Raw genomic sequence first — 24,765 nt, 5'->3', positions numbered from 1 at the left:
ACTGCAGGAATTGCCAAAATGCTTCATCAAACACATCATTACACAGACAACATTAAACAATAAAAATACCTAACAAAATTTACATGTGTTGCTTCAAATAATCATCTCAGTATTATTATTCATTATTATTATTATAAGGAGTCCGAAGACTCATCGCGGGAGGGCACCTATTATACAACTGTCTCCTCCACTACACCAAACCCCTATCAATCATCTCCATCAACACCATCTACTACCCACCACCACAACTAGTATTTTTTGTCTGTAAATTGCGTGTGTTCTGAAGGGCCGATTTGTCTGTATGTGGGATGAAAAACCTGAGTTTCCAAGAGAAAAAACCCTCCTACCTCCATATGAGATTGGCTAACTCACTTTATATATACACTTATATTACACACTTATAATCAATACTTTTCAATTTAACACCCAGTACACATGCTCTGAGAATGGCAAGATTAGGCTTAACAACAACATGATCACAATAGCAAGATTAGGCTTAACAACATCACTACCACAATAGTAAGATTAGGCTTAACGGCAACGATTCTATACTCATACAATCTGATATCAAATGCAAACCAATTATACGAAATAAATACAATATTCTAAAACAATGGCATAATAATACTGAAAAATATTCAGATAGGTAGAACAAACAAATGGAAGACAACAAATTCCAGAAATGACGAAAAAGTAGGAAATGGGTTTCTGGTGAAAGTTACAGTACTATTACTACAACTTATCAGTGACGTAATGAGGGTATGAAGTGCCTGTGACAAGTGTATAACTTGCACCCCCCCAATCCAAAAATGACAAAAATGTTATACATTTTGCGCCTCAAAGCCTAGTTGCACCCGTGGAGGGTGCCTCTTTCGCCACGCCCTTGTTACGGTACTACTACATCTCTATCTTCAGCGTGACACAAAGAGTTACCTTGCAACACTTTTAAATTAAAAACAGGAATTAAAACCACTTTAAAACTATAAAAACAGTTTGGATAATCAAAGTCTCCCATTATGATTACGCTTTTCATTCTCATCTTTTGTATTTGGTGATTCATTTCTTCATCACTAGCAACTGATCCACCAGGTTTGTAACAACACCCCACTGTGTAATTAGTCTTGTTAGATTCCACGTCACACCAGATGGCTTCAAATTCACTGCCACATGAAATATTGTTAGTAGTATTACTATAATCATATGTCTCAACTCCAACTGGATTCAAGTCATCCGATATCATTAGCAGCATGTCCCACCCCCTCCTCTCCCATCTTCTCTATTCATCCTAAAAATACTGTACCCTTGACACTCAATACCATTTAGTAGATCTGATTCTGATAGCCAGGTCTCACTAATACCTACAATCTGAGGTCGCAACATATTGACTAAGGCAACAAACTCTATCCCTTTGTTTCTGATACTCCTAGCATTCATGTACAGACATAATAATCTACCTGCTTGTTCTTTGGTATTGTCTTGTCTGCAGTCTGTCTGATACAGTTGGACAATTTGCAGATCTCTATTTTTAATGCCTTACACATGTAGACATCTTTGCACACTCATGGTGGGTCTGAACTGACTGAAAACAAACCAGAAATCATTCTCTCCTCGTCGGCATGGAAATGTCGACGAGGAGAGAGGAGAGTTAATACGGGAAGTCCATTCCAGTATTAACGCAGTTATATAACATTGTTGCTCTTAAGCTCACATTCACATCATTCCTCCCTTTATAATTTAGTTTCCCTGACTTTCTGTGTTAGGTCTCATACCAGTTATTAGTTTTTCTAGACTCCTGGTACCAAACACATTCAGGTGTAGGCTATCCCTCTTATACAAATCCAATCTTCCCTCAAACTCACTCCTCACATCTATTCCTTCTACATAGCGTACGCATCAAATAATTTGCCATCATACCTTCGTTTTAATTCATTTTTATTATAGCGAGGTAAAATACTAACGATTTTCACTCTTCACTCTTGCCTCTTCCAACAACCCTTTCATGTCCTCTCTCATACTGAACTTATTGCCAGTTAAATCGTTCATACCTACTACAACTACAGCTACGACACTTATGTTCATACCTACTTATCCCTGCTTTCTCAACAAATATTTCATTTATTTTATTTGTTCTTATTTTAGGCATAATCAGATGTATCAGAATATTAAATAGTATCAAGAATCCTTGTTACTTTCATAATTTCATATAATGTTTTTAAGATCTGAAATTTTTATATTCCAGAACTTCTGCCCGATTCATTAAGAAATGAAGTCCTTAAAAGTGTTCATAGCATGTTACCTCAGTATGGTAATATACATATAGTATATTATTATTATTATTATTATTATCTTTTGTTGTCATTACATGTGCCATATTTTTAATTGATTTTTAATTTTAATCTTCAGAATTTTGCTTTTAAGAGTTGATAAATTTAGCCATTCTGTTCTTCATTTTCCTAATAGAAGTTACTATGAGTATAAGGCAAGAGTGGGGAAAAGCACATGTTATTTTGTCTTCTTTTTACGCTTCACATGAAATTGCATTCGTGTTTTCATCCATATTTTACTTAAGCATAGGCAAACAAATGTTTGCATGTGAAGTATCTTCATGACTTGTTTAGCAACTTGTTGCTTAGACAAGTTGCTAAGCAACTTGTTTAGCAATAAGGAGTGCCACCTTTTGTCTGTTTGTATATGGAAATATGACTTCTGTATTACTTAAACCTTGGTATCACTTCTGGGTCTGGCTCCCACTGATTAGACCTCAATAAAGGTTGAAAATAGCTCTGTTCTTCAGTAGTCACCCTTCCCATAATGCATAGCATTATACGTGTCCATAAGGACACGTGCTTTGCATTATGGGATACTAAGGCAAGTGATGTGAAGTCATTAGCCTCTATATATGAGCTGTCCAGTCGTGAAGTTACTTTATTATTATTATTATTACATGACACCTCCAGGGAGTCCAATGACTCATTAAGGAAGGGGGCCTACTCTACAACTCTCTGTCTCCACCACTCAATCTACCAACTACAACAAACCCCAACAATCATCATCATCATCTACATTTTGTTTGCTTACACTCGGATAAATGATTAAACCAATATAATTTCTTGGCATCTTTAATTTATAGTATAACCAAGGAAAAATTTTCAACAGGCGATTGATATAAAGCTGGTAATATGGATAAAAGAGGTGACTGACCAACTTGACAGAGCAGTATAATGTGGAGCACTTTCTGGAAGAATTTAAGTGATGACTAGTGTTGTGTTTGAATGGTTGTTTATTCGTTCTTTTCTTCTTTTTTTTTTTTTTTTTTTTAATTTGTACTTGAATAATATTGAGATGATTTGAATGGGAATATATAGTTTGCTGATATTACTAAATTGAGAAGAGAAATAGTACCAATGTTGTACCATCATTTTTTTAAATTTTTTTTTTATTTTGCACGATTAGGCACGATTTTTACTGAAGATGGTAAATTAAATATGGAAATAGACAACAGAATCAGCAAAGCTGGTATGGTGGGAAGTCAATTGAATAAATTCATATGGAATAAGAGAGAAATTAGTCAGAACACTAAATTAGCTGTATACAAGACAGTGTTCAAACCAGTTTTAACTTATGGATCTGAGAGCTGGGTCAGAAGTAAAACACTTGACTAAAGACTAGAGACCGCAGATATGAGAGTCCTGAGAAAGATTAGAGGCGTGAACAGATGGCATCACTGGCAATATCATATTAAAAATGAGGATATTAGGAAAGAACTTGACATTGTCTGCATCCAGGAATGCATTAGCAGAGCTAATCTCAGGTGGTATGGTCACCTAAACAGAATGGGCGAGGAAAGATTAGCAAAACAAGTGTTCTCTGCCAAGTTGTAAGGAAAACTACCCAGAGGAAGACCAAGATATAGGTGGGTTGATACGGTACAAAGTACCCTAGACGATAGAAATATAAGATCTGATAATGTTGGAGTCTTGACAAGTAACAGACTGATTTGGAGGAAAATTGTAGATAGGAAGTTAGTAATGATATAAATTTTCCATGTAGTACTATCATATCCTGTACGCCCCTTGTGGGTACATGGCAGGAATTTGATGATGATGATGATGATGAAATAGTACCAAAAAAAAAAAAAAATTGAAGAGACATTTTGGATCCAGGAGATTGCATATTGTATATTATTTGGATGAGGATAGGAATTTGGTAGTGAGTTTGGAATGGAGCTGAAATTCAGCAGACATATTGGAAATGTGATCCTTTCTAATTACATGGATGTTGAAAAACATAACGAGACTTGTATGATCACATCTGGACTTCTGTGCACAGGTTGAGTCAAAACTTCTAAGTAATGTCTCATCCCCTTTTTTCTGTTTGTCCATAAACCTTCAATCTATCTTTATTGGAAATATAGTCATCCCTCGACTTACGTCCGGGATCTGTTCCATCCAGCAGAACGTAAGTCAATACATTAAATCAACAGAGTTATAGGGGTTAGGGACTTAACCATAATAAGTATACTGTTGTTTTAATTTTTTTTCAACCTTATAAAACTGTACTGTGCATTACTGCCACTATAAGACAGGACAATAATCACCCAAATCTTCCTCCACAATCATATCTTCATTTCCTTCCCTATGTTAAGGACCAGGTGGCTACGGCTCTTCTGGTGTAACTTTTTTTTTTTTTTTTTTATGAAAATGTCCAATGTGCTTTGCTTATTCCTCTTCTTCTTTTCATCATAAATTTGTTTATAGCGAGCAAACTCATCTTGTACTTTTGTTTCTACCAATAAGTAGCGTTCAACATTGGGGTCCATGTCTTCAGCCATTTTGAGAACATTGCTAACTGCAGAGAACATTTCTGCAAGACCCTTTACTATAAATTGTTTAACTACCTCTTCTTGTTTCTCTTTTCCCTCTTCCTTTCCTCATTCTTCATCTTTTGCAACATGTTGTTCCTCCAGTTCAACCAATTCTTCATTTGTCAACTCTTCAGGGGCACTTTCTATGAGTTGAACTATGTCATCATCATTCACTTCGATATTTAGATTGTTTGCTAGGCCTACTATTTCTTCACTCAATTTACATTTTTTCAAAACTTTCAAAATCTTGCACATACCTTTTTAATGTCTTTCTCCATATGCCACTCATACATTGAGAGGTCACTTCGTCTCAAGCCATAACAATATTTTTAATAGCATGATAAATATTGAATGCTTTCCAAGATTGCATGAGAATCTGATAATTTCAGTAGCAGAAATGGCTTGTGAAAAAGTTCTCCTTTGATAATAAGCCTTAAGCACTGCAAGAACTCCCTGATCCATCGGTTGGATCAATAAAGTACTGTTTGGAGGGTGAAACATGACCTTGAACTTGGTGAAGATCACAAATGTAAGCCTGATGACCTGGATCATTATCTAGAATTAATAAAATTTTAAATTCTATATTTTCTTTCACGCAATAGCTTTCCATTTCACTTGCATAGCAGTTGATTAAGGCATCCACAAACAATTTTTGAGTCATCCGTGACTTCTTATTTCTCCGATAATGAACTGGAAGAGTATGCTTCCTAATGTTTTTGAAGGCTTGTGGATTCTCACTGTTCCATATCACAAATGGTTTCAGTTTATAACCAGCTACGTTACCCCCCCCCCCAACAGAATCGTAATACCATCTTTAAGAGATTTGAAACCAGGCGTGGATTTTAGCTTTTTGTGGATGAATATCCACTCAGGCATTTTTTTACGAAACAAGGAGGTCTCATCCATATTAAATATTTGTTGTGGCAAATAATTTTCCTCCCTAATAATTTTACCCAGTTTCTCCACAAACTCCTTGGCCGCCTTCTTATCAGCACTTACAGATTCACCATACATTTTCACATTATGCAGCACAAAATGTTGCTTAAATCTCATGAACCAACTGGAAGAAGCATTAAATTCATAGTCATAATCAGGTCCTGCTTTCTCCTTGAACATGTTGAAGAGACCTAGTGCCTTAGGGGTTATGGTCCTAGTGCTAAGGGGGTATATGCTTTTGGTTCAGGCCCTCTATCCATGATGCAATGAGGATAGAGGGCCTGAACTTTTCCACATCCCCAATAGGATCTTGATGTTGCTTTGCTACTATCGTCAGTTTAATGGAAGCAGATCCTTTCGTAGCCTGTACGATTTATCCTTATTTTTCAAAATGGTGGTCACTGTAGAATGAGACCATCCGAAGTCATGTGCAATCACACTAATAGGCTTACCAGCTCCATGTTGCTTTATAACTTGCAACTTCGTTTCAAGATCAATTGCTCGCCACTTTTTTTCTGTAATTATTCACTAGGTTTTTTGATTGGACATGTAGGGACCATGTTGTACAAAATATTGTGAAATATTTAACGATAAATACACAAATAACCTATTTCTCAAACACAAAATCAACAGAGGAACTGTTGAAGACACATGTAGACTGCCGAGGGAGGTTGCTGCTAAATGTTTTTGCCACTGTGCATGATGCATTGTTGCTAAATATAAACCTTTTTACTTTACGCTCACTTGAGTTTTATTCAAAAGTATAGTCGAAAATGTTACTTATTCCCTTATGGGATACGGTTGTATCTTTGAACGGACGTAAGTCGAGGGATGACTGTATTTCACAGACAACATCATGATCTAGGTCACCTGTCAGCCACCTCCATCCTCTCTAACACTTCCTCATCTCCAAAATATGTAGCTAACTCAATAATTTCTGTTATATCACATTTTAATTTCTTTAATAGAACTTAAACTCAAAATATCTGGCAGTGCATTCTGATCGCTGCCACTGACATTGCAAAACAAAAATTTTAAAAAAATGTAATCCTTGTTTACTCATCTCACCTTGATATAATTTTCAGTGATTGCCTCTTATTCCCCTTCTCTTTCCATCTCTCTCTCTCTCTCTGAAAAATATCCCTGATGTCTGGCAAAGGTTGGTCGATTGGTAGAGCCTCTGCTACTAAAAAGGCTCAGTTAAGTAAGTTTGAGCGCGGTTAGTAGTTGGAAGGGGATCAATCGTTCGATGCTGTGGGCACACTCTCCCTCGATGAGTCTTTGGACTCCCTGGAGGTGTCAAATAATAATAATAATAATAATAATAATAATAATGTCTATTTAATATGCTCATTTCAATACCTTTGTCTCATTTAGATTATTTTTTTTTTTCATTTTGTCCATCAGCCTCTAGAGATTTCATTCTGTCAGTCTGTTTTTTAGCTTACATCTCGTAGTTTTAATATTAATCTCATAATCTACCTCTGAATGATTTTTGCAACTTTCATTATATCAATCCCAAAACATCAACAAAAAAAAGTTTAGGTCATGGAGAAATAACTTTTAAATTTCACAGTGAAATTTCACTCTTCTCATCAATAAAGACATCAACTTTGGTTATAGAATAGTGATTCACGACATAATGTGGTCTTCTCATTTGATGTATTATATTTAAAAAAAAATTTTTTTACACGAATCCCATTCCTAAAAGGTCAAGGTTGTGGGTATATTAATTAATTATTATTCAATACCTCCATGGAGTCCAGTGACTTATTATGGGAGACCCATACTAATATTTATAAAAAAAAACCTATCATACCTCCACTTAAAATAATTCACTGTCATTGAGCTCATAACTAATTCTGGCAATCAATTCCACTTGTTTACCACTCTCCATGCAAAAGATCTAGTCTATCTGCACACCCTTGCTAACCACACTCATACACAGCTTCCATGAATGACCCCTAGTTCTCTGACTATTTGTTACATATTGAAAATTTTCCTTTGCATCAATTTTATAAAATCCTATATTCAGTAGATATCATGAAATTGGCCAGGAGACCCTTACGATGGACTGGCTGCCTATCGCTGTTGCTCATTTAGTACCACCCAGGGGACACGTATAGCTTAAGGATCGCTATGGACATGAGCAACTTTGTCCCCCCCCCCAGTATTAGACATAACTATATACATGGTTGGTCTGGGCTAAGGAAAATGGATGTCAATTTAATGTGCCAAAATGTAAGGTTATGCATTTTGGGGTGAAAAGATTAGCAGCAGTATATCACATTGTTGGAACTGTACTCCAGGAGATTGATGAGGCCAGGAACTTGAGAGTGTTGGTGGATAGGGAGTTGAAGTTTAGGGGGCACATTGCAAAAGTGGCTAAATCAGCTCATCAAATCACTTGGATGCTGAAGAATACTTTGACGAGCAGAGACAAAGTTATTGTTCCTCTGTATCGAGCCTTGATAAGATCCCCCATCTCACCTACTATTCCCAGATTTGGTCACCTAGGTTTCTTCTTGATGGGGAAGAGGTTGAGAGGATCCAGAGGTGAGTGACCAAGATGATAGCAGGTCTATGAAATGAAACTTATGAGAACAGGTTGAAGATTTGTGGGTTGCAAAAATTGGTTGATAAACGGAAAAGGAGAGATATGATTGAGACATTCAAATTGTTAAAGGGTTTCTATAGGATTAATTCAGAGGATATTTTTGAGAACTGGAACTGGTGATGAGAGGACTAAAGGGACATCCATGGAAGAGTGTGGTTAGTAAGAGAGTATTAGAGCTAGGTTTTTTACTTTTAGAGTGGTGAATGAGTAGAATAAGTGCCAGAGTCTGTTGTGGGTGCTATGACAGTGAATGAGTTCAAGCAAAGTATGATAGATACTGTGTGAATGTCGAATGGTTGTGATGGACACGATGTTTAGGGCCTCCCTCAATGAGTCTGACTCCTTGGAATCGCCCGTAATAATACTAATAATAAATATCAGATAAACAATGACCCAAAAACAGCAGACAAACTTCTAGAAAACTTGGATATATCCTGAAGAAAAAAATGGGTAAATACAGTTGAAGGTATAGACTTTACTCATTCCAGCCGTAAAGCTTCAAGTCTTCTCAGGAAACTAGGTGGTAGTGCTCCTTTGATTAAAGACCAACCAAGAATCACCCCAGATCAACTAGCTATACATATTGTTAATATATCACGTATCCCAATCAATAAAAAGCATACAAGATATATTGAGAGAAAATTAAAAGAATTTATCAAATTTTCACCTATAACTTCAAATTTTGCACGATCTTTTACGCAGCAAGAAGTTGAAGCAGCCTTAAAGGAATTAAAGCCTGGTAAGGCTCCTGATTTTGATAACATTCATCCAGAATTTTTGATTAATCTGGGAAGAAATGCAAGAATATGGTTAATTAAGTTCTATACTGACATTCTTACAACTGGTAAACTTTCCACTATTATTAAAAAATACTTTCAATTTTAAAGCCTAGTAAGCCTAATCATAAACCGGAAAGTTACTGACCTATTACTCTCCTCAGTTGTTGTTATAAACTCTTTGAAAGAGTTATTTATAATAGAATAAGCTCTACAATTTTTAAATATGTCCCAGTAGAACAAGCTGGCTTCAGACCAAATCGTGGGTGTTGTGACCAGGTTCTCTCTTTAGTAACTCACATAGAAGCTGGTTTTCAAAAGGTTTAAAAACATCAGCAGCATTTATTGATTTGTCAACAGCCTTTGATACCATTTCGAGACAAGGCCTTCTATATAAATTATATAAAATGATCCCATGTAAAACAATAGTCCATATTATTAATGCTAAGAAATAGAAGATTTATAGTGGCTATAGGTAATAAAACTAGCAGCAAAAGAAAGTTAAATAATGGATTGCCACAGGGATCTGTTTTATCTCCATTATTATTTAATCTGTATATATCTGATCTTCCCGTCACTACATCAAGGAAATTTTGTTATGCCGACAGTATAGCAATAACTGCACAGCATAAATGCATAAGTTGTACAGAAGAAATTCTAAAAGCTGACTTAACTATTCTGGATGAATATTTTAAAAGATGGAGACTGTTTAAATAGCAGCAAAACAGTAATATCTTGTTTTCATCTAAATAATAACTTGGCAAATATGACACTAAAAATTGAATTGTACAACACTATACTTCCATATAATAAATTTCCTAAGTACTTGGGAGTCGCACTTGACCATTCTCTCACTTGCAGGCAACATCTTTCAAACTTGGCATTCAAACTAAGGCATGTAATAATATCCTACAGAGACTCTGTGGCACTACCTGGGGGTTTAGAGCCTCTACTCTTCAGACAACAGCCCTTGCTTTGGTATTCTCAAGTGCTGGATATTGTGCTCCTATGTGGCTAAATAGCCCTCACACAAGGATTATCGATTCTCAATTGAATAATACCTTAAGATTATTTACAGGCTTTATTAGATTGACTCCAACATATTGGTTACCTCTTTTAGCAGGCATTATTCCTACAGAACTTGTAGATTGAATTCTTTAGTCCGTGAATTTCAAAAAATTGCTGGTAATCCGAACCTACCTGTTCATCAGGATCTCTCAACTCTTAACATCAATAGATTGAAATCTCGCCATCCATCACTGCAAGCAGCAGAAGAACTAGTGCTAAATAATTTTAATCCTTTATCAAAGTAGGAGGAAACATGGAAGGAAAATACGAAAGAACATTTGCATAACATCTTTAAAGGTGATCATTACAGGATCAGATCTACCTCACAAAACCTGGACAGTACTAAATAGGATTCGGACAAACCATGGCCTATATGGAGATACTCTCTATAAATGGAACAGACAAACATCTCCAGAATGTGACTGCGGTGCTCCACATTAGACTGTGCAACATATTGTAAAAGAATGTACCTTCCGTGCTTATTAGAATGACTGTAATGACTTTTTACAAGCGACTCCTGAAGCTGTGACCTGAATTACAAACTTAGATCTGAATTTATAATGATATATGTTTTTTTTCCCCTTATTATAACATATTAAGACTTTTACTTTTAACTCTTATTTTAATTTTCCAACTCCTTGGATTAAATGTATGTTTTCCTTCAAAGTTTTAAACTTAAAATATTTTAAATTCGTCAATCCTGTTAATATATAATGACATCATGATTCTCTTTTTTAACATCATGTTTTTGCCATGAGCTATGTATGTATGTATGTATAAAACCCTTTTAATATCTTATAAATTGCTATCATCTTTCCTCTCTTCTACCTATCAAATATGCTTTGTAACCACACACTTTCACCCTATCATCATTGGTAGAATTCCACAGACTTGTCACCAGTTTGATCACTCATCCCTGAATCCTCTGTACTACCTCCTGGTTCCCCAAGAAGCTCAGGTGACCAAATATGTGCAGTTGTCAAGATGCAGCCAAAACATTGCCTTATAAAGAGGGATAATAACTTCTTTATCTTTTCTTGTTAGCATGTTTTTCAACATCTAAGTAATCCAGTGAGCTATTTTACCACCTTTGCAGTATGGCTTCTGAACTTCAACTCTCTGTCCACCATTATCCCCAAGTCCCTAGCCCCATCAGTTTCCTGCAATCCAAAGTACCATCAGTGTGATATAATACAATATGCAGTCTTTTCAACCTCAAGTGCATAACCATACATTTTGCAATGTTAAATTCTCAATGGATTATCCTTTGTCTGTAATTCTAATATATTTAAATTATCCTACAGGATATCGACATCACCTTAATCAACTATTGCCCTCCCTAGTTTTGCATGATCAACAAACAACTGAACATATCCATTAAATCTTTCTCTGTTTCATTAGTATACAAATTAAGGAGTATAGGCTTAGTACAGAACGCTGAGGTGCTTCACTAATTGCCCTCATTCTCCTAGATTCCACTCCACCATATACTGCTTTCTGGTATCTATCTGTTAGCCCCCCCCCATGAAACTAGCTTCATATCCATTCCCATTTCTTCCAACTTTTGTAATAGTTTTCCATGTGGTATTCTGTCAAATGACTTTGCAAAGTCCAGCACTATCATGGTGTAGCCATTTCCTTTATTCAGTTTCACTGTCACTGTATTATAATATGTGAATAAATTACTAAGACAGGACCTATCCTTTATGAAGCTCTGCTGTTTACTATAGAGTATCGTATCCACTGTTGGATTTTACTTTCAGTAACTTTTCCAATACTTTAACAACTCTCCTAATATATATTAATTTGTCTGTAGTTTGCTACTTCTGTATTGGAGCCACATTTGACTGTCTTACTCTCTTTCCACTCTCTTGGAACCTTGCCAAGATTTGAGAATTAGATTGAACAACTTCATTAGAGGCAATGCCAGTTCTCTTGCACATGCATGTATTACACTGGCTGACATGCATACAGTCATTGCTGTATTCACATAGGTATTTATCAGTATGTTGAACACCTCCTGTTCATCTAACTCAATTTTGACATGCATCTCTGTCACATCAGTAACTATAAAATATTCATCTAGATCAGTGGTTCCCAACCTTTTTCCACTTTTGTACCCCTTTTAAACCCATTTCTATAAATTGTACCCCCTTGTTTTTAAAATGCCTGTTTTTAAATACTGACACTTTTGTTCAGTGCGTATCTTAATGTAAAATAGTGGAAATGAGGTAATGAGTTGCGAAAGGAAAATTACTACACTAAAAGTACAAACGATTAGCATGATTCAAACTTAACATTTATTATTCCATAACTAATGCTTTGCATTTTGTTTACTTTACTTGTTTTTCCGCCATTGCTGATTATTTTTCATGTACCCCTGAATGGCCCAGCACGTACTCCCAGTGGGTATGCATACCACCAGTTGCGAACCGATGATCTAGATCAGGGGTGGGGAACCCCTTGCCCACGGGCGAAATTTCGTCCGTGAGTCTATTTCAATTCACCCCTTTGCTGATGTACTCGTATGTACATGTAAATAAAATTTTATAATAATTTAAATTTATTATAATTAAATTTATTTAAATTTAAATAATTAAATATACAAAACCAAAAATAGCTATATTACATATATGATTGTCATACGTCTGGTAAGATATATATTGCACACTATATACACTATATATAAGAGTTCAGTTCACCCCTTTGCTGATGTACTCGTATGTACATGTAAATAAAATTTTATAATAATTTAAATTTATTATAATTAAATTTATTTAAATTTAAATAATTAAATATACAAAACCAAAAATAGCTATATTACATATATGATCGTCATACGTCTGGTAAGATATATATTGCACACTATATACACTATATATAAGAGTTAAAATTTACCAGTCACCAGCGGAAGTTTTTAAATTAGCAATTTTCGCCCTTGATACTAAAAAGGTTCCCCACCCCGATCTAGTTGATACACCTTTGCAAAATGAGTGATCATTTTGCAAAACAATTCCACTATTTCTTTTGCCTATGTCACCTTCTTACCATTAGCATTGATTAGAGTCATCCTACTATAATCATTTTTCTTCTTACTTGCTATGTAACAAAAGAAACTCTTTTGGATTTACTTTGGCCCACTTAGCTAATTTTTTCTCATAAACTGATTTGGCCATTCTTACCATACTAGCACATCCTTCTTGCTTGTGCTTTGTACTGTTCATAAGTATGCTGATTACCTTTTTCTTTTATATTCTCTCCACAGTGTATTTTTTATTTTTTTGCAGCTCTTGCTTTATATCTCTAGTCAGCCACTTAATTCCCCACTTGGTTTATCCTCCTGACCACATCATCATCAAATTCCACAAGGAGTGTACAGGATATTATGATAGTACTCCATGAAGAACTTACATCATTACTAACTTCCTATCAAGAAATTTCCTCCAAATTAATCTGTTATCTGTCAAGACTCCAACATTATCAGATATTATTTTTCTGTCTTCTGAGACATTTTTACTGTATCAATCCACCTATATCTCGGTCTTCCTCTAGGTCTTTTTCCTTACAACTTGCCAGAGAACACTTATTTTGCTAATCTTTCCTCTCCCATTCTGTTTAAGTGACCATACCACCTGAGATTGATGCCATCTGCTCATGCTTCTAATCTTTCTCAGGACTCTCATATCTGTGGTCTCCAGTCTTTGGTCAAGTGTTTCATTTCTAACCCAGCTCTCAGATCCATAAGTTAAAATTCGTTTGAACACTGTCTTGTATACAGCTACTTTATTGTTTTGTCTAATTTCTCTCTTATTCCATATAAATTTATTCAGTTGACTTCCTACCATACCATTGTTGTTGATTCCACAGTCTATTTCCATATTTAATTTACCATCTTCACTAAAAATTGTGCCTAAGTAGCTGAAATGTTTTGCTTGTTCTATAGGTTCTCCATTCGCAATGCAGTTGATTGATATTTTCAATGTTTCTGCCTATTTTCATTGTTGTTTATTATTTTAACGGTATATAATAGAACACAGAAACTAAGTAAATAATTAATTTATTAAATTATTGCTGATATTTCGCTGGTGTTATAACCAGCATCTTCAGAGCACAAAAACCTGTTGTCAGCAATAAGTTAATATCAACAATATCAGCAATAAGTTAATAAATTAATTATTTACTTAGTTTCTGTGTTCTATTATATACCGTTAAAATAATAAACAACATGTTCGACGAACACATAAGTCTGTCCACACTATTTTCATTGTCTTTGTCTTGTCATGGCACTGATTTTCATACCAAAATTATTACAACAGTTATTCAGTTTAGTTAGGGAATCTTGTAGACTTGTATTGGATTTATTTAAAACTTTAACATCGTCTGTATAAAGTAAAGACTGAGATTAACATCTCCAATTTTGATATCAGGTTTAATAATACTTTCTTTCATAATGAGATCCATATAGATAATGAATAAAACAGGGGATAATGTACATCGTAGTCTGTCACCAGATTTCACATCAAGCTATCTTCCTGTCCTTCCATTATTTCTAACTGTTAACAATTCAAACAAAGACTAAGTATTGCTTGATATAATGCCCCATTGACACCATATAACTGTAGGTTTCAAATAGCTTTTCTCTTGGCACCTTGTCATATGCATTTTGCATGTCTACAAAACTTAAATACAGATTTTTGTTATATTCCCACGATTTATCAACTATTTGTCGTAAAGTGAAAATCTGAACATGACAACCCCTATTTGGCCTGAATTCAGCTTGTTCTTCCCCAAGCTTCCCTTCTGCAATCCTTCTGAACCATTTCTGAAGTATACTTGATAAATTTTACCAGGAACACTCAGTAGGGAAATACCTCTGTAATTTTCACATTCAGTTTTATTTTCCTTTTTGTATATGGGTACTGAGCATTCTACTCCAATCATCTGGAATTTGTCCCTCTGTTCAGGCCTTCTGAACTATTCATTCGGCCACTGCAAGAATTTTATACCTCCATACTTAAGCATTTCTGGTTGAATATCATATACCCCTGTTGCCTTTCCACATTTCAGGCTTGGATTTTTCTACTTCAAGTATGAATATGTATTCCTAATTGCATGCCTGATGAGTGTTTTTTACCACTGTGCTGTCACTGATTGTTTCATTTAACAGTTTTTTGAAGTAATTACTCCATGCATCAAGGGTATCTTTTTCTTCAGTTTTCATGTCACCTTTATCATCTCTAATTCCTTTTACAGCACTCTTTCCTCCATTTCTGAGCTTTTTCAACAGCCTCCAGAATATTTTCCCACCTTCTCGATATTTATTTTCTATGTTCTTTTCAAAGTCTTCCCATGACTTTTGTTTAGCTAGTTTTGCACAGTGTTTAGCTTTCTTACATTTCTCTCTGTATTCTCTAAGAGCACAAGCTAACTTTTTCGCTAGTAATTTTTGATATGCTCTCTTCTTTTCCTTCACTTCCTCTTTAACTTCCTGTGTCCACTATGGAGTTCTGATTTTTCTATCCTTGCAGACAACCTCACCACATGCCTCTCTGGCTGAATTAGTCAATGTTTTCTTCATGACTTGCCACTGAATCTCCAAGGTTTGGTTCCTGTTCTCAAACTCTTTCATTTTTTCTTGAATGATGTTTGTGTATTTTAGTGTACAGTTCACATCTGAGAGCTGCTCAACTTTTATTCGCTCTAAATTTTCTTATACGTTCTTCTTTCCAATATGAAATTTAATTTTATCCAAGAAGATTCAAGAACATTCAAGAAGATTAATCTCGTAATTAGTGTTGAATACTATTGCTACTCCTTCTTTTCCTTGATTGTCATTGTCTGAATATAACATTTTGTATTTATTGCTCAGAAAGATCTCACCAGTTTTTGTCTTTTTTGTTTCAGTCACCCCTATTATGTCGATCTGATACTTATCCAATTCCTCAGCCAACTCCATTTCTTTGCCATTCAGGCTTCTTATGTTGATAACACCGATCTTGAACTCTGGTGAAGTTGAGTTCAGGTGTGTTTCAGGATTTGTTTCCAGTGCTGATTTTCATTGATATATCCTATTCTGATCACCAAAAATTTATAATATTATTATAAGTACTTACGAGTGAATGCAGACTTTTTCTCCTGTGTGCTGGTTTTGTAGGGTAGGTAAATATAAATAAAATAAATGAGTAAATCTAAGCGTTAAGAAAAAACAATTTATTGTCAAATGTTAATTAGTAAAAACAAAACACATAAAAATAGTAAAACACGATATTGCAAGTTAAGTTCTTTATGACTCCGATGTTTTTGGGTCTTTGCATTACAAATTGTTTTGATATCAGGCACAATATTAGAAAGTTGAATTCTCATATTTGGTTGCATGGATAGGCTTATGTGTTCGTCAGACATGTTGTAATAGGTTTCACGGTATAAAAAGAACACAGATGGTTAAGAAAATAACTATTTATTAACTTGAAAGCTAATATTTTGCTGGTATTATATCCAGCATCTTCAGAGCACGCAACACAAAGTTTGTTATAAAGGCAAGACAACCACAATCCGGTGTAACAGTGGGGATAGTATAAGTGATTGCAGCGTGCAACACAAGATTAAAGTCCTAATATGGCGCCATCTAGGTAAAAAAAAAAAAAAAAATTCAAAGTTTTGAAATAGTAGTCCAAATGACAAAAAATAAAAGTAATAAATATTAATTTGGTCTGAGGATGACTGTCTCCCAAATCTTTGGTAGATTTATACAGCCATACTTGTTAAGGTTTGGAGTATGTTTCAAGGCTTCTGTTGATTCCAGGAACAACCTCTCTGACTTGTAGAAGCTTCTGTGTATTACTTTTGGTTTCTTTCCAATTGATCCTGTGTGCAGGGGTATCCAAAGCATGGTCTGCCAGACCCGACTTACCATAGCGAAAGTGTCAGATATATTTTTTGTGTTCACTGAGGCGGATGTCCACATTTCTTCCTGTCTGTCCGTAGTAGGCTTGGTGGCAAGAACAGGGCACTTCATAGCCACCTAGATGTGATAAAGGAGTGCATTTGTCCTTAGGTGAACGGATGAGAGTTGCTAATTTTATATAAAGTTTAAATACTGTGCGTAATTGATGTTTGTTAAGCACCCTAGATATCTTTTCAGATATGCCTTTAATGTATGGGATGGTGATGGTTTTGTTGTAGTCTTCTGTAGTAGATAGAGGGGATTTATGGGTAGCATTTAGTATGTTATCTATTTTACGGGGATTATAACCATTGTTTAAGAAAGTTTGACGTAGGTGAGAAAGTTCAGCAGTGAGAGCAATGTCATTGGAACAGATTGCTCTAGCTCTGTGGGTTAGTGGTTTTAAGATACCATATTGTTGAGAAGGGTGATGGTGTGATTGTTTGTGTAAGTATCTCTCTGTATGTGTGGGTTTTCTATAAACCGAAAATGATAAGGAACCCTCTGGAAGACGTGTGATCAGTGTGTCCAAGAAAGGTAGGCAGTCATTGGTTTCTAGTTCCATTGTAAAGTGGATTTTAGGATGCTGGCTATTTAGATGCACTAAAAATGTATTCAATGTGTCTGGGCCATGTGGCCAAATAGCAAACACATTGTCAACATAGCGTAGCCAGAGACTAGGTTTGAGAGTGGCTGTGTTGATAGCTAATTTTTCCAGATGTTCTATGTAGAAGTTGGCTAAGGGGAGAGAAAGAGGTGAACCCATAGCTGTCCCTTCTAACTGTTTGTATATTTTCCCTTTCCATGTAAAATAACCTGCCTGTACTGTGAATTTTAATAGCTGGAATATATCTGGGGGAAATTGTGAATTTAGTAAGTTAAGTGTTTCAATCAGTGGTACATTAGTGAATAATGAGGTGATATCAAAACTCACCATTAGGTCTGAACTATTTAAGGTGGTTTTCTAAAATACTTTTTAGGTGGGTAGAATTTTTAACAAAAGAGGGAGAATTGTTTGTGTAAGTAGTTACTAATTTTGCTAAATGTTTGGCTAGTTTATATGTAGGACTGTTTATACTATCTACAATAGGACGCAAAGGTGTACCTTGTTTGTGTATTTTAGGAGCACCTAAAACATAATTTTTTTTTTTAACCTAGATGGCGCCATATTAAGACTTTAGTCTTGTGTTGCACGCTGCAATCACTTATACTATCCCCACTGTTACACCGGATTGTGGTTGTCTTGCCTTTGTAACAAACTTTGTGTTGTGTGCTCTGAAGATGCTGGATATAATACCAGCGAAATATTAGCTTTTAAGTTAATAAATAGTTATTTTCTTAACCATCTGTGTTCTTTTTATACCGTGAAACCTATTACAACATCTCATATTTGGTGTAGCATCGAGTCTGTTCCTGGACTTTGATTTGGTTGCAGCATAATATGAAAATCCTGCCTTGCATAAATATGTCGTTGTAAAAGGAAGTAAAACAAGAATAGCTTGTTTTGACATGCTGGGGTACTCTTCTGTTAAATTTGTCCAGAAATCATTTATTGGCAGTTCCTTGTATTTTTGTTTTAAATCAGAGTCACTAATTAAGTCAATTAGATTTTCATAGTCACTTGCACTGAAGCCTGCTGGCTTAACTGTCACTGTAAATGGATTCAGAACCCAGGAATTGCCCTCACTGGATTTTGGAAAATATTGCAAAAGGGTTGATTGCGGGTTGATTGCAAGTCATGCAAGTGTTCTAAAATTACGTTAGATACTTCTTCATTTACTTTAGAATTTATTTCAGTCAAAAATTCATGCAAAGATGGGAAAACAATCAAAATTATTCTGTTCAACTGTAGAAATCCAGAATTGCAACTTCCTATCAAAAGATGCAATTTTATCTCTTGTATTAAAAATCGTAATATTCTTTCCTTGTAATGATAAGTTAATTTCATAGCACTTTGTAAAAATATCTGCCAGATACGCAAGACTCATCAACCATGAAGAATTTCTTAATAATTCAATAAAATTTTGTCCTAAATTATGTGACATCAAGAAGTCCATTAACTCACTACGAAGTTCAAAAAGCCTCAATAATGCTTTTCCTCTGGATAGCCATCTCACTTCAGTATGTAATAAAAGAGCATTATGTGCACTACCCATTTCATCGCACAAAATTTTAAATAATCTGGATTGAAGTGGTCGAGATTTTACATAGTTGATCATTTTTACGGCTTCATCCAAAATAGTTTTTAATTATGTAGGAATTATTTTTGTTACTAGTGCTTGTCTATGCAAAACACAATGACTTTTGGTGGCTCTTGTAGCTGCTTGCAGGATACGTGTTACAACTCCCTTCATCTTTCCTACCATTGCTTGAGCACCATCTGTACAAATATCAATACACTTCTCCCAACCGATTTCCTGTTTTGTAATATAATTATTAATACAGTTGAATATATCTTCTGTGGTTTTTTCTTGTAGATATTCGCACATGAGTAAATCTTCTTCAATACTTTTATCAAATATGTAACGAACAAACACAAGTAATACAGCGAGTCCTGAGACATCTGTAGATTCATCCATTTGCAATGAATATTCACTGCAAAGTCTAAGTCAATGAATTAGCTCTTTTTTATGTCAGCAGAAAGATCTTTGATGCGGCGTGAAACAGTATCATTTGATAATTGTACTGCATCTATCTTTTTAGCAACCTGCTCGTTTAACATGCATGATACAATGTTTTTCACACAAGGCTTAGTGAGCTTCACCATGAAGTGCAATGCGGTAACTCACGTGAAAAAAACCCTTCTGTTGCATTTTCAGTTGTAGCAATTGTAGCCATTTGAAGTTTAGATTTTTCTAGCGAGTCACGTCATCTCTTAAAAAAATGTATATCTTTTCCTTTGTAATCAGTGTGTTTCATTTCGAAGTGCCTACGAAGTTTAGCTGGAGCCAAAGAGCTGTTTGCTAGTATTTTATTACATAAAACACACACATTGCATTAGGAGCATGTGTATTGCCAATACACATGCTCCATAATTAAATAACTTTCATGGTACTTTCTTTTTGATCTGTTCTTGGATGACTCTTGTTCTTTAAAGTTAGCTTTTGAAGAAACCACAATTTGCAATTCCATATCTTCTCCAATCATACGAGTAGATGTGTTAGCAGAAGTACTTGCTTCTCCTTGTGTTAAAGTTCCTGTCTTTAAACAAGAATCCATGGGTATTTTTTCAATAATATTCAAATTCCAATATTTGTCCGAGGTCTAATAAAAACAAATAGAATTGTGTTGTAAAGGTAACTTTAGTATGAAAAACAGTAAGATTATAAATAAGAAATGTCGAATAATATAAAAGTAAATGAATAATGCAAAATAGTAAAAAAAGACTGCAACACACAAAAGTAAATATGAATTGTAACAATACTTGTAAGAAAAGTACTAAACCGTATCAAATAATGTAAAAGCAATTGTAATAAGAATGATTTGATAAAATGTTCAGTAACAAAAATTAAATGGTTCGAAATAAATCAGATATTAATTATAAAATTAGTTAAAAGAGTAAGAAGAATTTTTTTTTTAAAAGCCGCCTCGCCTACTCCCTATATACGGGAATAAAAAGGCGTTAGCTGATTTTTTTTTTCTTTCTGAGGGCCTGGTCCCAACAAATTCACTCGTAAATATCTTTCCAAAATTTTTTAAAGTTCACACATTAACATATGTATTAATAATTAATTATGGCATAATCATAAAGAGTATTAGTACATTTATGTATACAGTGTGGCATGTTAACAAATATAAATTACATTTAAATTAGTTATCAATTACAGAACTAATGAAATCTTGTAGCATGTCATAGTTTCTTCAGGCAAATATCATTAAATTAATTTGTGCTGATTTTCACTGACATATCCCATTCTGATCACCAAATATATTTATAATATTATTAGAAGTACTTATGAGTGAATGCAGACCTTTTCTCCTGTGTGCTGGTAGTTTTCCCCTCCTTTTGTATATCCTTGAGATCTTTGTAGGCTTGAGGTGGATGACTCACTATCTGTTCCATCACAAACACCTTCAATAAGAGATTTCTTAATACCAAAATTAAACAAAGTGCCTTGTCTCTTATTCATATTAGATTTTAACTCTGTCCTATTACTTTTAAAAAAATCATGGCACTCTGGTTTCAGAACAAGCACTTACACACTGCAATACGAACTTGCGAAGAAAGTATTCAGTAGTAATAGATTTAAGAACCGGATACAGACTACCTTGATCTTCAGTTTCAATGGAAAAATTTTCTTTATACTTAAGTTTTAAAAGAGGTATACTGTGAGTAGACATATCGATACAAAATTAATAACGGAAAAAACTCACGTACAAAGATTATTTAATAGTATAATTTTCACCTGTGTGTCAGAGGCATCTTCAGTACATTAAGCTCAAATTAAACAATAACTGACAATTCCAAAAAGCGCCACCTAAGTAGCTGGTGTAAGATAACTAAAAAGGTCAATAACTTTCCTTAAAAAAAAAAAAAAAAAAAAAAATCGATACAATAAAAAGTTAGGAAATATTAGCTGATTTGTAAAGTACTATCTCCCATAAAGGGGATAGATGTAAGCCGTCAGATCTATTTAAGTTAGGAGAATGAAGTAGAGTTTCACATGTTTTTTTATAAAGGCGTTCCATGAGAAACTGACTTTTGTGAAGAACTTTTGTCTTTCTCCAGTGAACTCTGTGTCTGGTGAAGATGGCATGTTCTGCAAGTCCAGACTTTTCAGGTTTAAAGTATTCAATATAAGATTGGTGTTCTTCTAGCCGAATAGAGGCAGATCTTCCCGTTTGTCCAAAATAAGATAATCCACAAGAGCACGGAATCTGGTAGACACCTGGATGATTAAGATGTAGAAGCTTGTCCTTAGGAGAAGTGAGAAAGTTGGAGATTTTTCTAAACGGTCGAAAGGCAACAAAAATATTCAGTGGTTTTAAAACTTTTGCTATGCATTCACTGATGCCTTGTACATAAGGGATAGTAATGCGCGTTATTTCTTCTGTGTTTGAAGAGGAAGACATATTAAAACTACTCAAAGTTCTTTTATTGAAGCAATTCTTATAACCATTAGATAGAAAGGAAGAAGTTATATATTGTAGTTCTTTCTGTAAAAGATCGTCTGAAGAACAAATGGAGTGGGCCCGATGAACCAGTGTTTTAATAGTTCCTGCCTTTTGACTGGGATGGTGATGAGATTCCGCATGGATATAATGGCCTGTATGAGTCTTCTTTCTATAAACTGAGAAATGTAGGTTACCATCTGGTTGGTGAAGAATTAGAAGATCTATAAAGGCTAACTGTTTATTTGATTCTACTTCTAGGGTAAACTTGATCCTAGGACAAAATGCGTTTAACTTAGTGAGAAATTGTTGAAGTTCATCAGAAGAGCCATTCCATACAGCAAAAATGTCAGTGACATATCTGAATATTTGGATTTCAAAAATAAAATTTCAGATCTTCATTTGGACGTTTCTGATATCATGATCAGTTTAGATGTTGTTTCTTTATTTACAAATGTGCCTCTTTCAGAAAGTATTGAATTACTACAACAGGAATTTCCTTTAGACATTTTAAAAGTATTTGATTTTGTAATAAATTCTGGTTATTTTTCCTTTAAAAATAAGTTGTATCAATAAATTGAAGGAACAGCAATGGGTAATCCTCTTTCTCCTGCTATCTCCAATTTCTTTATGGAACATTTTGAACAACGTATCTTTGACAACATTTCTCCCAGACCTACTCATTGGTTCAGATATGTCGATGACATTTTTGCTGTATGGAATGGCTCTTCTGATGAACTTCAACAATTTCTCACTAAGTTAAACACATTTCATCCTAGGATCAAGTTTACCCTAGAAGTAGAATCAAATAAACAGTTAGCTTTTTTAGATCTTCTAATTCTTCACCAACCAGATGGTAACCTACATTTCTCAGTTTATAGAAAGAAGACTCATACAGGCCATTATATCCATGTGGAATCTCATCACCATCCCAGTCAAAAGGCAGGAACTATTAAAACACTGGTTCATCGGGCCCACTCCTTTTGTTCTTCAGACGATCTTTTACAGAAAGAACTACAATATATAACTTCTTCCTTTCTATCTAATGGTTATAAGAATTATAACCATTAGATATAATAAAATGCACCTGGAAAAAACCTACATTCAGAACTGTACATTAGTGGCTACTGTCGCCTTTGAAATAGTCTCCTTGTGCATTTATACACTGGTTTAGACGGTGTTCCCATTTGTGGAAACAGGCCTGGAACTCTTTTTCCGGAATACTTTTGAGTTTCTTTTTTGCATTATACTGGATATCAACGATGTCAGGTGAATAAGCAAGATGACCTAATTCAGTATTCAATTTTTTTGTCCAGATACTCTCTCATGATGAGTGCACTATGCTTGGTGCATTGTTGTGATGGATGATACACTTGTCATACCACAATTCAGGTCTTTTTCTTCGAACAGAATCTCATAATCTTTTCAGCACCTCTAAATAGCATTGTTGATTGATTGTTTATCCCTGTTCAATGAATTCATAGTGGACTATCCCTTTATGATCAAAGAAACACATCAGCATAGTCTTGAACTGTGAACGTGATATGCATCCTTTTTTCAGACATGGCGAACTCGGGGTTTTCCACTGCATGTTCTGACATTTTGTTTCGAGATTGTACTGGAAGCACCAGGTTTAATCACCCATAATTACTCTCGGAAACATGTGCTTATTTGCAGAAAGATCAGTTGCAACTTGAAGTTCCTACTGCTTCTTTTCGTCCATCAAGATCCAAGGCACAAACTTCGCAGAAATCTTTCACATATCCAATTGTTCAGTTAAAATTACCCTAACTGTTTCTTGATTCATTTGCAATTCATTAGCAATTAATCACACACTTAATTGTCTGTCAGACCATACTAAATCTCATACTCTGTTGTTTTTGCAATAGCCAACTAGCAAATGGCTCTATCCCCTTGAGGTTTATGCATGCATTAGTTAAAACATGTACAAAGACGATATTGACTCCAACCAAATCACCATACAGGCAACGCTACATGGCCATTCCAGGAATTAAAGTGTCACACCTCGTACATCCAAAGTGTCTTATCCATGGAGCCAAATGGCAAATACATCATCAACATAGCGCAACTACAATAGGGGCTTGTATGTAGCTGTGGTAAGTACTTTGTTTTCAAAGTGTTCCGTGTAAAAGTTTGCTAAGTGTGTGTGTGGGGGGGGGGGACTATAGCAGTACTATTAATCTGTTTGTAGATTTTTTCCTCCGAAGTAATTAATGTCAGTACCTAAGCTTATCTGTTAGAGAGAGAGCAAATGAGTAAAATGGATGATTACCAGAAACCATTGTAGCACTTTGTTAGTGAATTAGCTTAAGGAGATGTATGGTAGACATTGTGTAAATAATGGTTAGCTAAGCCTCCTGCAATGAGTCTTCGAACTGCATAGTATTCACTGTATTATAATAATAATGATAATAATAAGAACAGTATT

General features: G+C 34.8%; 1 protein-coding gene across 1 annotated transcript in view; it reads left to right on the top strand.

The window, feature by feature from the left end:
- LOC150100945 (enoyl-CoA delta isomerase 2-like) overlaps positions 1-24,765 on the top strand; it is a 181,891-nt gene that overhangs the window by 33,646 nt on the left and 123,480 nt on the right. Inside the window, exon 3 of the mRNA XM_090401940.1 lies at positions 2,240-2,305. Within this exon, the coding sequence (XP_090258066.1) occupies positions 2,240-2,305 (66 nt within the window). The remainder of the gene's footprint in view (positions 1-2,239; positions 2,306-24,765) is intronic.

This window comes from Typopeltis vanoorti, chromosome 12 (genome assembly GCF_054136105.1).
Source record: "Typopeltis vanoorti isolate ZY-2024b chromosome 12, IOZ_Tvanoo_1.0, whole genome shotgun sequence".
NCBI lineage: Eukaryota > Metazoa > Arthropoda > Arachnida > Uropygi > Thelyphonidae > Typopeltis > Typopeltis vanoorti.
Note: the sequence above shows the minus strand (reverse complement) of the source record. Positions and strands in the feature narration are given on the sequence as shown.